This window comes from Pholcus phalangioides, unplaced genomic scaffold (genome assembly GCF_987345545.1).
Source record: "Pholcus phalangioides strain wild (caught in Gottingen) unplaced genomic scaffold, Ppha-v1.0 ptg000015l_1, whole genome shotgun sequence".
In the NCBI taxonomy this organism is placed as follows: Eukaryota; Metazoa; Arthropoda; class Arachnida; order Araneae; family Pholcidae; genus Pholcus; species Pholcus phalangioides.
The window spans coordinates 110,917,303-110,930,076 of record NW_028301608.1 but is presented as its reverse complement, the minus strand read 5'-3'; the positions used below and the strand labels follow the sequence as shown (position 1 = coordinate 110,930,076).

At 32.0% G+C, this 12,774-nt stretch overlaps 1 protein-coding gene across 3 annotated transcripts in view; it reads left to right on the top strand.

The window, feature by feature from the left end:
* Window positions 1-11,565, top strand: part of LOC149077581 (cilia- and flagella-associated protein 206-like) — a 32,609-nt gene extending 21,044 nt beyond the window's left edge. Inside the window, exons 12-14 of one of the 3 annotated variants that reach the window (XM_089245154.1) lie at window positions 1,024-1,173; window positions 8,564-8,652; window positions 11,292-11,565. In XM_089245154.1, coding sequence (XP_089101280.1) covers window positions 1,024-1,173; window positions 8,564-8,652; window positions 11,292-11,394 — 342 coding nt within the window. In that variant the 3' untranslated portion in view covers window positions 11,395-11,565. Of the gene's footprint in view, window positions 1-1,023; window positions 1,174-2,188; window positions 2,271-8,563; window positions 8,653-11,291 lie in introns of those variants that run through there. The other 2 variants (XM_089245155.1, XM_089245156.1) reach the window with 2 other exon arrangements.
* Window positions 11,566-12,774: the final 1,209 nt, after the last annotated feature.

Genomic DNA, 12,774 nt, shown 5'->3' with positions numbered 1-12,774 from the left:
TGTTGAGGTTTGAAATCAAGTCCTTCCCATTGATATGACTTCATATTTTTGAATATTTTTAAAAAAAATGTTGATCCTCAGGCTACAGTCCTGTCAAACAGGTTTTTTGCCTCTGAAAGATGGCAACACTTCCTAAAAACATAATACATAACATGTAAAGATGTATTATATATAAAATTGATTTTCCGTGTATCTGTGTGTATATTCTTTATACAGATCTACAATTTTAGATCAATAGTTGCAAAATTTTGCATATATACCAAACAGGACCCGGCTTGAACTTCATTAGATCTGGACCAATGCCTGAAATGGGCAAAAAACTGGTGGGCAACAATGGTTCTTACGCCTCAACAATACATTTTTGAATGTTTAATTTGATTACCTTGGTTTCCCAACAATGTGTTTCAGATATGAATACGTCTTTACAAGATTTGTCTCTTCTTCGATACTTAGAGTATATCAAGAAAACCTGGGCAGCACGGGGTATTAAATTTAGTTAAGAAATATTATTTCTTAATGATCATCTTTTCATTTGGTACACAACATATATGCAGTGCATTACCACATGCACTAGTTCATTAGAAACTTCTCAGAGGAATGTTTGAGATGCATGTTTAGTAATAGTGGTCCTGCTAACCCCCCCCCCCCCCCCAGGCAGTGCTGTCTTAAGGCATGGGGCCTCAAGCAAAGAGGGGCCTCACAAAAATGAGATCTGATTGAAATTTTCGAGAAGTTGTTTGCTAGGGCCTCAGAAAAATCAATTGGCCTGGGGCCTGTGATACTCTTAAGACGGCCCTGCCCCCAGGGTAACCATGTTCTGTAAATGTCTGACAACCTTTTCATAGGAGTATGTGTAAGATATATTTTATATATGATATAAAATATATTACATTATATATAAACCATAATAGATCATATTCATACATAATACCACAATTTAAATCAGATTCAAGTTAAAATGAATTTGTCTGAAAAACCTTTTAAATCTTTTACTTTTTTTTAAAATCTGTTTTTCTCTTTCAGAATGATTCTATTTTCCGAAAAGTTGAACGAGTTGAGCCAAAGTTCACCATCAGTGCAGGTGTACAAACTATCCTCCATCCTATAGAAAAACATGTTGATTCATCCTACAGGTGGAATCAGTGGGAGTTGCGTAAACAAGCTGTGAAATACGTGAGTTTCATATGACATTGCGTACTAGTTTCTGCTTGTAAAAATTATGTAGAGAAAGATGTCTTCTACTTGTTAATACAAGATGTACAGAAAACTGGTTATATGCTATATGTAGAGATGCTGCTTTTTTTTACTTCATCTTTGCCTCTACGGGGGACTAGAACCCCAGTCTCATATATGCCAGATGAGAGCTCTACCATTAAGCTATGAAAGCAGGTAGAATATTTCTTTCTTATTGTATGGTATATATTCATATATACGCTCCAAGAGGATATGTTCTATGTTTTCATAGCTTAGTGCCAATCGCCCTACATACAAGAGACTGCGGTTCGAGTGTCCCGTAGAGGTAGAGATTAATTTTTCATTATAAAAACACTACCTATAATACCCGGTGCTGCCTGAGTTTTCTTCAATGAGGCTTTTTGGATCATGTGATATCGCTCTCTTTGTTTGAGGGACATACAAACCGTGTCCAGGTTAACCAATATGGCAATTTCCTGCTGACTCATGAAAGAAATCTAGATGAAAGAAACATAGAAATTAGTAGTTTTTTTCTTCTTTTAATGGGTACTAGGTATTATGATTTTTTTTCCTCTTGAACTTCAAGTTATCCATCTGCTTGTTTCTTCTTCAAAAAATGTTTAATTAAAGCTGTGGAGTTTCTTTGATGTACTTTACAGGCCCATAATTAATTATAAAACATCCTTAAACTATATGAATTTATGCAGCTGAATATTATAAGACAATATGGAGACATTAATTTTCATTTTTGTGCTTGAGAAGATAAAAATATGAATAATGAAAAAAAATCATAAAAATGAATAAAAAGTTGAAATCAAGTTATTGCATGAATATCCAACTCAAAAGTAGGTTCGGCTAATTACTTCGTATTTAATTTTCTGAGCTTCATATATATCTCTAAGTAAACTCAATGTTTCAAAAATCTAGAATTGAATTCAATTTTTAAAATTATTAATGCGGCAGAAAATCTCACTAAATTTCCGTATTTCTACAGTAAAATCGGCAATTTCAACACTTGATTTCTGTGGGATCATCCTTTTCCTGGCCCTCAAAGTGATGCTGATGATGATGTCTATTCAAAAAGTTTCATTACTGGGAGGATTGAAAAAGTGTGACAAACCATTCTAAAGGTATAAACTATCATACATGGTACTGGCAGCATTAAAGAAGGGACAAACCATTGTAAAGGCACATACACGTCTGAAACACATTGCCAGGGAACCATGGTAATCAAAGTAAACATTCCGAAAGTGATTGTTGGGGCAGAGGTAACCATTGTTGCCCGACAGTTTTTCGCGCATTTTAGCATTTGCCCAGCTCTGACGAACTTTTAAAGTAGCCTATCATTCAAGTTGGGTCCTATTTAGTATACATGCAAAATTTGGCAGCGATAGATCTAAAATTGTAGATTTGTATAGAGAACACAGACACAGAAAATCAATTTTATGTATATAGATTTCTACATATTTTATATATATAATACAGCTAGTATATATCATATAAAAATTATTAGGTTGTGACCATTTACAATCAGTTATGTTTGTTTCATTGTTAGTTGTATAGATACACAAATAAAGGAAAGACGCATGGTCACAGGGCGACAGACATTCTCATTTTTTTTCATTTGAAGTGTTCCCATATGTTTTTGAATTTCTCCCTTTTGCCCTCAGTTTCAAGATTCTGAGTTCCCCCCCCCCTTTTTTTATGTTTGAGAGAAAAAAAATTGCACACTGAATCAAAAACCTATTCATTGGTGAGGCTCCCTTCTACATGGCGACAAATACCAACCTACCAATTTATACCCTTTCCAAAGTTATAGCAGTAGATCTCATTCTTCATGAAATACCCACGATGCGCCCGAGGCCTTCCCAAGCAGTACCCAGATGGACTTATGGTTGAGATTGCCCTGGGGGTTACGTTTTCCATTCAAGAATAAACAAAATGAGTAAAACGACACTCAGTGCTTCATTCCATAATAAATACCCCTCAAAAATTATCTCCGCAAAACAAAATACTGTATGCACATATGAATAGCGTCTCTAATTTCGTTGAAAAACAATTGTTTTTTGCTAGTATATACAGTGGCACAATCTGTTGCAAACATAGGTAATTGTGTGACATTGTCAAATTCACATGTGTCCTCATTTTCATGTTTCAGAATCTGTTAACCCTAGGTTCAACCAAACACAAGCCTTTTGTTCTTTGACCGTGTTGAATACATCTGATAGCAAATAATGTAAGGCCGTAAATTACGGCATTTTAACATGTATAAGGAACCCCCTGAAATTTGGGCTTAAAAAAAAGTTGAAAGGATATATCTATAATACTATCCATGCATAAAAACCCCTCCTAATTGTCGGGACCAAATTACTAACTAAAAGCAGTTCTTTATACACGTTAAAATATGATACATAACATGTGTCACTTATGTTTTTTATTGAAGTGTTTTTGACAATGCCTAAGATTTTTCAGTTTTTCTAAAACATTGCAGCACTTACAGATTTAAAATAATGCAGAACCCATAATTATTGATGTTCACAATTAAATTACTTTTTTTATTCAAGTCACTGCATGCATAGCCCCATTTGCAATCAACCCAACCCAGATTCAACAATTTTCTTTTTTTAACAAATCAAACAGAAAAACAGACAACATTTAGTCACAGAAAAAATCATACATAAACAAGAAGCAATGGAAAATGAAATGAAGGAGGTTATAAAGTCTATAGAATACAACTCAAAATGCATGGAAGATTTTTCAAAGCAGGTAGAAAACTTGAAAGAAATGGTTCAACAAATAAGTAGAGAAAATCAAGAACTCAAGATGGAAAATAAAAACATGAAAGCAGAAATAGGAAATTTGAAATATCATATGAATGAGTTAGAAACCAAAATGAGACGAAATAACATTGAGATAAATGGAATACCAGAAAGCCCAAATGAGAATATACAAGAAATAATTCAAGCAGTAAAAACACAACTACAAATACCTGAAAAAACTAAAATTGAATGTGCTCACAGAGTCCCAACAAGAAATGAGAATATACCCAAACCAATCATAGTAAGATTCAATAGTGAAACATCAAAAAACATCTGGATTCAAAAGGCTAAGCGACAAAATACCCTTACAGCAGATAAAATAAACCCGATCTTTCAAGATGTCCGAATATATGTGAACGAACATCTAACAATTGAAAACAAGAAGTTATTTCACCTGGCTAGACAAACGAAAAACAAACTGGATTTCAAGTTCGCGTGGGCGAAAGAAGGGAAAATATTTCTCCGGAGGGATGAAACTTCAAGAGTAATCAGAATAACAAACCAAGAACATTTGCAAAAGTTAGAATCAAGCCACAGTACAAATGATCACAGAGAACTTTCTCGAAATGCAGGACCAACGACCTCTGGAGGACATTAGTGAAGCAAAAAAATTTATGAACTGCCCCAGTGAAACAAACTCAACATTGACGTTTCTTACATTGAATATCCAAAGTATAAGAGCAAATTTTGACAGTCTGGTGGTATTTCTTAGAACTTTAAATGAATTAATAGATATTATATGCCTAAGTGAAATATGGATTGAAAGTGAAGAATTATTTAATTACTATATTGACAATCTTGAGGGAATAATAGATTACTATTGCTATATAAACAGTAGAACATACAATAGAGCCGGGGGAGTAATAATGTATATAAATAAAAATATCAAATCAATACAAAAGAAAAATGTTAAATTTTTAACTGCTGAAGAATTATGTATATACCTCCCTGATTATGACATTGATTTATTACTCTTATACCGTTCGCATTCTTTCTCCATCTCACAATTTAATGATGAATTAGAACAAAATTTACAGAAATTGAAGCAAAATACTTTAATAGTGGGTGATATTAATATAAATTTACATGGAAATGATAACGAAACTTCTCAATATCTTAACATAATGGCAATAAATGGACTGGTCCCCCTTCACAAAAATATAACAAGAGAAACAAATAATAATAAAACTTGTTTAGACCATGTATTCTATAGATCAAAAATAAATTCAATAGAAAAATTCACAGTGTATAAAACTCAGATAACAGATCACTATCCAGTATTAGGATACATAAACTTTTTACAAAAGAAAATAGAAGAAAATGAAAAAAACAAACATATAAAAATAATAAATTATGATAAATTTGAAAAATTCATTGAAAATATAAATTTCGTTAGTGCCATAGAAGAAAGATGCATACAAAATAAATACAAACGATTCGTGGATATCATACAATCAAACTCTAATTTATGGACGAAACAAGTCAAGATGAAACCCAAAAAAAGTAAAAAAAACTGGATCACAAAAGAAATAGTAAATAAAATAAATTATAAGGAAAAATTATACAAAAAATACAAAAAGTACCCAAATATTATGTCATACGAGCAAGACTACAAAGAATACAATAAGGAACTGAAAAAGTATATTAGAAAAATAAAACAGGAATATATCAGAGATACTTTTACGAAATGCGAGAATAACAAAAAAATGCAATGGAAATGTATAAATCAGAATATACTTAATAAAAGTGCAAAGCAAAATATACTCCCAATCTGTGATAACCATAACATTTTAGCGAAGAAATTTAACGAAGACTTTGTTACAAGAAACTTGGAAGAAATAGAAATAAACACAGTCTGTAATTGTGAAGATGACCAAACAATGACTAATTCTAACAATTCTATGTACTTCTTTGAAATTAACGATTATGATATTGATAAGGTTATGTCAGAATTGAAGACTAATAAAGCAAGTGGAATTGACCAAATTACCCCTAAGATGATGAAAATAATTGCCCATTATCACGTGGATGTAATAAAAAACCTAATTAACTCATCTATAACGGAAGGAGTCTTTTTTAGTGATTTAAAGTATGGCATAGTACACCCCATTTATAAATCAGGAGAGACAAATAACTTACTGAACTATAGACCCATATCAATTCTTCCAATATTTTCAAAAGTAATAGAAAAGTGCATAAAAAAACAGCTCGTAGATTTTCTTAATTATCAGCATTATTTAGCTCCTAACCAATACGGGTTTCAGAAAAGTAAGAATACAGAAATGGCCATCTTAGAGCTGTGCAATTATTTAAATACCGGGTTCAACTGCAATAAATTTTCTATAACGATATTTCTGGATTTAAAAAGAGCCTTTGACTACGTAGATTTAGAGATACTCACAGGAAAATTGTCAACAGCTGGTATACGTGGAAACATATTGAGCTGGTTTAAATCATACTATTCAAATAGGAAACAAGCAGTTAAAATAGGTGAAGAAATGAGTACATTCATAGAAGTAAAAAAAGGTGTCCCCCAGGGATCTGTGCTTGGCCCGATATTGTTTCTCATTTACATAAATGATATATTCAAACTCAACATAAATGGTAAATTAATCTCATTCGCGGACGATACAGTACTGTATGTTGAAGACACTGAAATTACAAATTTAATAAAAAAAGTTGAAGAGGACCTATTTAAAATCAGTAACTGGCTCAAGAAAAATAAACTAAAACTAAACATACAGAAAACTAAATACATATGCTTAAAAACAAGAAACATAAATAGTTTGGCAAATTTAAGTATAAAAATTCATGATCATTGTCCGTGTCAACATATATTACAATGTAACTGTCAAGAAATTGAAAGAGTACATGAATACACCTACCTAGGAATAATAATACAAGATGATTTAAAATGGAAATCACAGTGTGAAAAAATAATAAAAAAATTAAGAATATATGCAGCAATTCTTTATAGACTAAGAGACACAATAGACAATAACTTTCTAAAAGATTTATTTTATGCTTGGATATATTCAACAGTAATATATGGAATCACTGCTTGGGGAGGTGCATATCAAACAGATATACAAAAACTAGATAATATATATAACAAGATAAGATCCCAAATAACAAGCACCACAATAAACACCAACAAAACAGAATGTCATAAGCTAACTATAAGACAAAACTATGTTTATAGACTAATAAAATTTTCATTCTTAAACAATAATTGGTTAGAAATGAAACAAAATAGAACGTCATGTAGATTAAATAACATATATAAAGTTCCAAAAACAAATAAAACGTTATTTCAAAAGAGTTATAGATATACCGCTCCAAAAATAATAAATCTATACCATACAATCAATCATACAAATAATTACATAAGATCTAATAACAATATATTCACGTTTTCTATGAATACCAGTCTAGAATCTATATTACAACAATAATACAACCACATGATACAATCCATCTGTATGTAAAAATTTCTTTGTAACATAAATACAAAAAAAAACAAAAAAAACTGTATATTGAACAATTATAAACCGACCTAAACCATAATAGGCTGTTGCTAAGAAAAATAATCTACGGAGAAACCCTGTAGACCTACTGGAAGGACAGGCATGTCCCTTGAGGTCAAAAGTGTATGTTTAATGTGTTTCTGTATATGCTTGTATATGTGTTTGTGTGTTATTAAAAAAAAAAAAAAAAAAAAAAAAAAAAAAACTGTTTGTGCCGTCAAATTTATTTCAAGGTAGGATTGTATTAAAAATGTATTACCAAAGTTTATTGTATACAGGGTGTCCTGTAAGTGTGTTTATCTCACCAACCGTCCATCGTAGAGGTATGATTCCAATTTAAAAAGTGCTCAAAAGGCATTCAAAAATTACCTTGTACCAGTTTTGAGAGTGAAAATACAGTGTGTCACAAAATAAAAAAAATCTAAATTTTTACACGGTCCCTTTGTCCTCTAACTTCCAATTAGAAAGTTGTTGCCCTGTCTCTCCTGAGGCCAACGAAAAAAAAAAAATCCAAGTTCCTGAGTGCAATATTCTGTAAGATATTTGAATTCAAAAATTAGAGAAAAGTTATAAAAGAACAGCAAAAACTAACGAACAATGTTCCTTCCCTCATTTATGCTATCCTCTCCCAACTTTTCTCAGATTTTTGGATTTGAATATCTCAGCGAATATTGTGCTTAGAAATTTTGAATTTATATTGTTGGCCTCTGGAGAGACATGGCAACAACTTTTCAACTGGGAGTAAGAGGATAGGGGAACCGTATAAAAATTTAGATTTTTTATTTTGTGGTGCCCTGTATTTTTTCACTCAAAACTAGTGCAGGGTAATTTCTGAATGCCTTTTGGGCATTTTTAAATGGAATACCTTTACGACGGATGGTTGATGAGATAAAGACCACCACATTAGCTCTTACAAGACACCCTGTATGAAATGATTCATAAAAGTCCACCTTGTATATTTTATGACTTTTTTTTTAACAAGATAAGGCTTTAATCTTGGTTCTTTACTTATTCTACTCATAGCTGGACATCAAAACCAAAAAAACTCATTCCACACAAACGGATCTAAGCCATTTTCGAAGAGAGAACTTCTCGCAGGTTTATCTTCCTAAGTAAGTGGTTACAACACCCTAGCCTATTGAATTTTAATTAAATGTATAAAATAAAATATGATAACCATATATATGTTTATAGAGTCACCACGTAGTACAAAAACTCAAATCCACACTTCCAGAATTCAATTTCTTTACTTTTTTTAGCATTGTCATTTTCTTTTGTGATTTGATAAAGAAATTTTACTCTCATTTTATTCTTCATATTTACAACAAATTACTGGAGCATTTAAAAAATATATATATTTAAGCAAGAACCAAGAGGGCCGGTGCGTCTGAATTGAACTGTGTGACATTTGAGACATGATATACTGGGTGTTTCAAAAAGAATCATCCGATTTAAACAATCATAACTATTCAGCTTTTAATCCGTTTTGATTGAATAATGTATAGGTAGGAAGAGGGAAATCTCGAGTTTCACGCAGTTGTCAACAGGTAGCGCTGACGCTCTTCCTTCGGCCGTCACTTCAGTGATTGTCAAGTTGGCGCATGCACAATAGAAATAGTTTTGTGTTTTAATCTTCGCAAAGTGTGAGTCCATAACAAGTGCTCATCGTATTTTTTGTCGATAATACCCTGGTGTCGAACTTCCTATCACTCAGAGCATTAGGTGATAGTATAAACAATTCAGAGTTGTCTGTGTGAAGCATAGTTTCCCAACCTTTTTTGTCCCATTGCCCCCTTCTTTAGAAATGTTTTCTCCCACTGCCTCCAACTCAATCTAACCCATAGGATCCTATGTTATACCCATTGCTTCTACCCACCCCCTGAAACTTTCCATTGCCCCCAATGGGGTGTTAACACCCACGTTGGGAATCACTGGTATAAAGGGAAATCCCCACATGTCAGACGAAAATGTGGACAGAAAATCGCATGTAGTCCACAAAAATCCACTTACAGTGGATGAAAACATGCTCGCAAAAGTTTAAGAGATGAATTTGACTACCATATAGACACATATGCCGTGCATCCCAAGGTAGACATATTGAGCACCTTTAATTTGGTTTGTAAAAAACTTTATGATTAGCTATGTAATATAAAATTAATCTTAAGTGTCTCTGTGTGTTCAATAGTTTTCATAATATACACATTTAAAATCAGGTGATTCTTTTTGAAACACCCTGTACAGTTAGAAGCATGGGCACAAAGGAAGTATCCAGGTGAGGGGTGGAGCTGAAAGTTGCCAGTCATCCTGAATGTATGGGACTCGAGTACATATGAAGGAGGAAAGGGTTGCATTGCATCGTATATTCATTAATTATTAGGAGGCTCAGCCTAAATCCCCAGGTTCTGTTGAGGTTTTGTCTATGTACGCAGTGATAGTGCTGTAATTAACAGATTAATGAAATCAGAAAAATGATCCTATTTTGGAAGAAACTGATTCGTAAAATGGCAATGGCAGCAAAGATGAAGCCTATAAGAATCAAAATTAGCCATGGCAGATTCCTTAAAATAGCTTCATTCCTTTAGATCAGCAGTTCTCAACCAGCCTCTTGAGAAAAAAAAACAAAAAAAAACAGTAAATTTAAAAAATAATATTATACTTATAAATATTTTTAAATAATAAATATAAATCAGTAACTTTGATGAATGAATAAAAAAATAGGCCTACTGGGCTCCGCAAGCCAAAAAAAAGTTGAGAACCGCTGCTTTAGATGATTGCTTTTCAACCTTTTCTGCTTCTGCTCTATAAATGTCTGACTTAAGTGCTTATTTTTTCAAATACTGAACTCAGAGTGCATTGGAATTAAAATCTGTTTTAAAAAAACCCTTTGGGTGACTGAATTACCATTTAAATTAATTTTTTTTAAGATAAAAAATTCCTATATCAGCGGGTACTCATCAATTGTTGTCCATATTTTGGTCGATTGCAAGACGATTTTTCTCCCTGACGTTTCTTTGAAATAAAAATTTTTGAAAAGATAAAATTGTACTGATATTTGCAGTTGTACTTGGGTTGCTTATAACCTCATAAAAGACAAAACACAAAGCAATTTACAAGTATATAGATTTGGTGATAATTAAATAAATCATAGGAGGCTCACATCATACATTTGAGTCAGTCTTTGGTTAGCAAAAATTCAAAAATTGTCAATTAAAAACTTTCTGGTTAAGATTGTTTGTGGATCCTGGCTTAATATGGGTATGCCAAATAATATTTTGTTTGAAAAATTCATTTTTGATTTGAAAATCTTGAGGATTCTTTCAATAGAAGCTTGAAGTAGAGATTGATTTATATATTGTTTCACCTTATAATGAAACCTCGTAAATCAATTTTTTTTAAGTGGCTTTTTCAGTTTCAGACCATCATATCTCACCATTTACAGCTTTTGAAGGAAAAAAAATTGGCAATGATCTGCAATCTATAGAGAAAAAAAATACCCCCCCCCCTTTTCTGTGTTATTCAATAGGATGTCCCATCTTTTTTTTTTTTGCTCCTCCTACCCCCTCCTACTATATTGCAAGTTCTCATATTTTCTTATTGCACGAATTTTTCTGGGGGGTTTGAATATTAATTTTTAATTAATACAATTTTGCAAATCCATTTCATATACTGTATTTATTTACATCTGTCACTGCATTACTCTTTGTACCTGAATATTGATACAATTAATTTTCAAATATTTTTGTTTTCACAGGGACAATTTTTCTCAGACTAAAAAAGATTCATGTACTAGCATGACAAAAGGCCAAGAACTGTTCACGGATGTTAGAAAAACTATACTACAGTTTCAATGGTGATTTGTTTCTTTAAATAACTAGAAAATGTGATCTCAAAACTGTGTATATATTCAAAACATATTCAATATAAAAATTCAATTTTTATTTATTTACTAAACATATCATAATCAAAATTCATATATATTCTATATAACAAGAAATTTTTTGAACAATAAATTTGATATAAATTCATTGATACTCATTTTTCATAAATCAAAAACTTTTATTGATTTGAACTTTAATGATTTTTGAAAACTCGTCAAAACTGTTTCAAACAGAAATAAAGTCGACACTCGCAATAAAAACCTTCCATTGGAAATGGGGGGTTATATTGGGTGGTGGTTGTAATGAAAGGAAAACATACATATTGGATAGCCGTTGTTGAAAACTTTTGAAATTTATCATACCGGTCTTTGTAATGGAATGGTTGCTGTAACATGGGGTCATTATAACAAGTGTTGACTGTACTTTGATTTTTTTTAGAAGTTTTGATTCAATTTCATGTGTTTATAGCTATGAAATGGATAAAGATTCACCGATAGAATGGACTCGCATGTAAAATATAGCAAGTAGTGAAAGTGTAGTTAATGTTGTATTGAATCAGTTCAATTTTATTGTGGGAGTCATTTTATACACTCAAATGAGTAGATTATATCAAGATCTATAGTCTAAAGCTAATGCTAAATATAAAAAAAAGACTCCTCTCTAAATCGTGTATCTGAGATGTTTTCTTTCTTTCAAACCAAACATGGTCCATGCTCTGTCACTGTTGGGCAATTTTAGCATTTTCCGAATGGGCTGGATCGTGGCAGACATTATTAAACAAAAATAATAATAATACATAAAATACAAAATACAAATAAATAGAAGTATAATAAGGTACATACAGGGTGCATAGCAAACAGGGGGCATGTCATTTTACTGACAAACTGTTGATCAAATAATTTTTTATTCAGTCCCCTACAACCCAATTAGAAAGTTGTTGCCCTGTCTCTCCTGAGATGACGACAAAAAAATTCATATCTCTGGAGTGAGACGTTCACTGAGATATTCAAATTTAAAAAACGGACGAAAATTGGGAAAATAAAATTAAATGCGGGAAAAAGTTTATCCGCATTTAAAACTGTTTTTCCAACATTTCTTCCATTTTTTTTAATTCAAACATTTCACGCAGAAACATGCAATGTTTTGTTGTTGACATCGGGAGACAGGGCAACAACTTTCTGATTGGGTTGTGGGCACACAGGGACTGTATAAATTTTTTTTTTAATTTTAATAACTACACAACCCTTGAAACATAAATGACATATGAGCACTGCACATTATTTGGAAACTTTTTCCAATTTCAAGTATGTCTCTAGGATCAATGGTTTGCCAGTAAAATGCCATAGGATCTGCTTC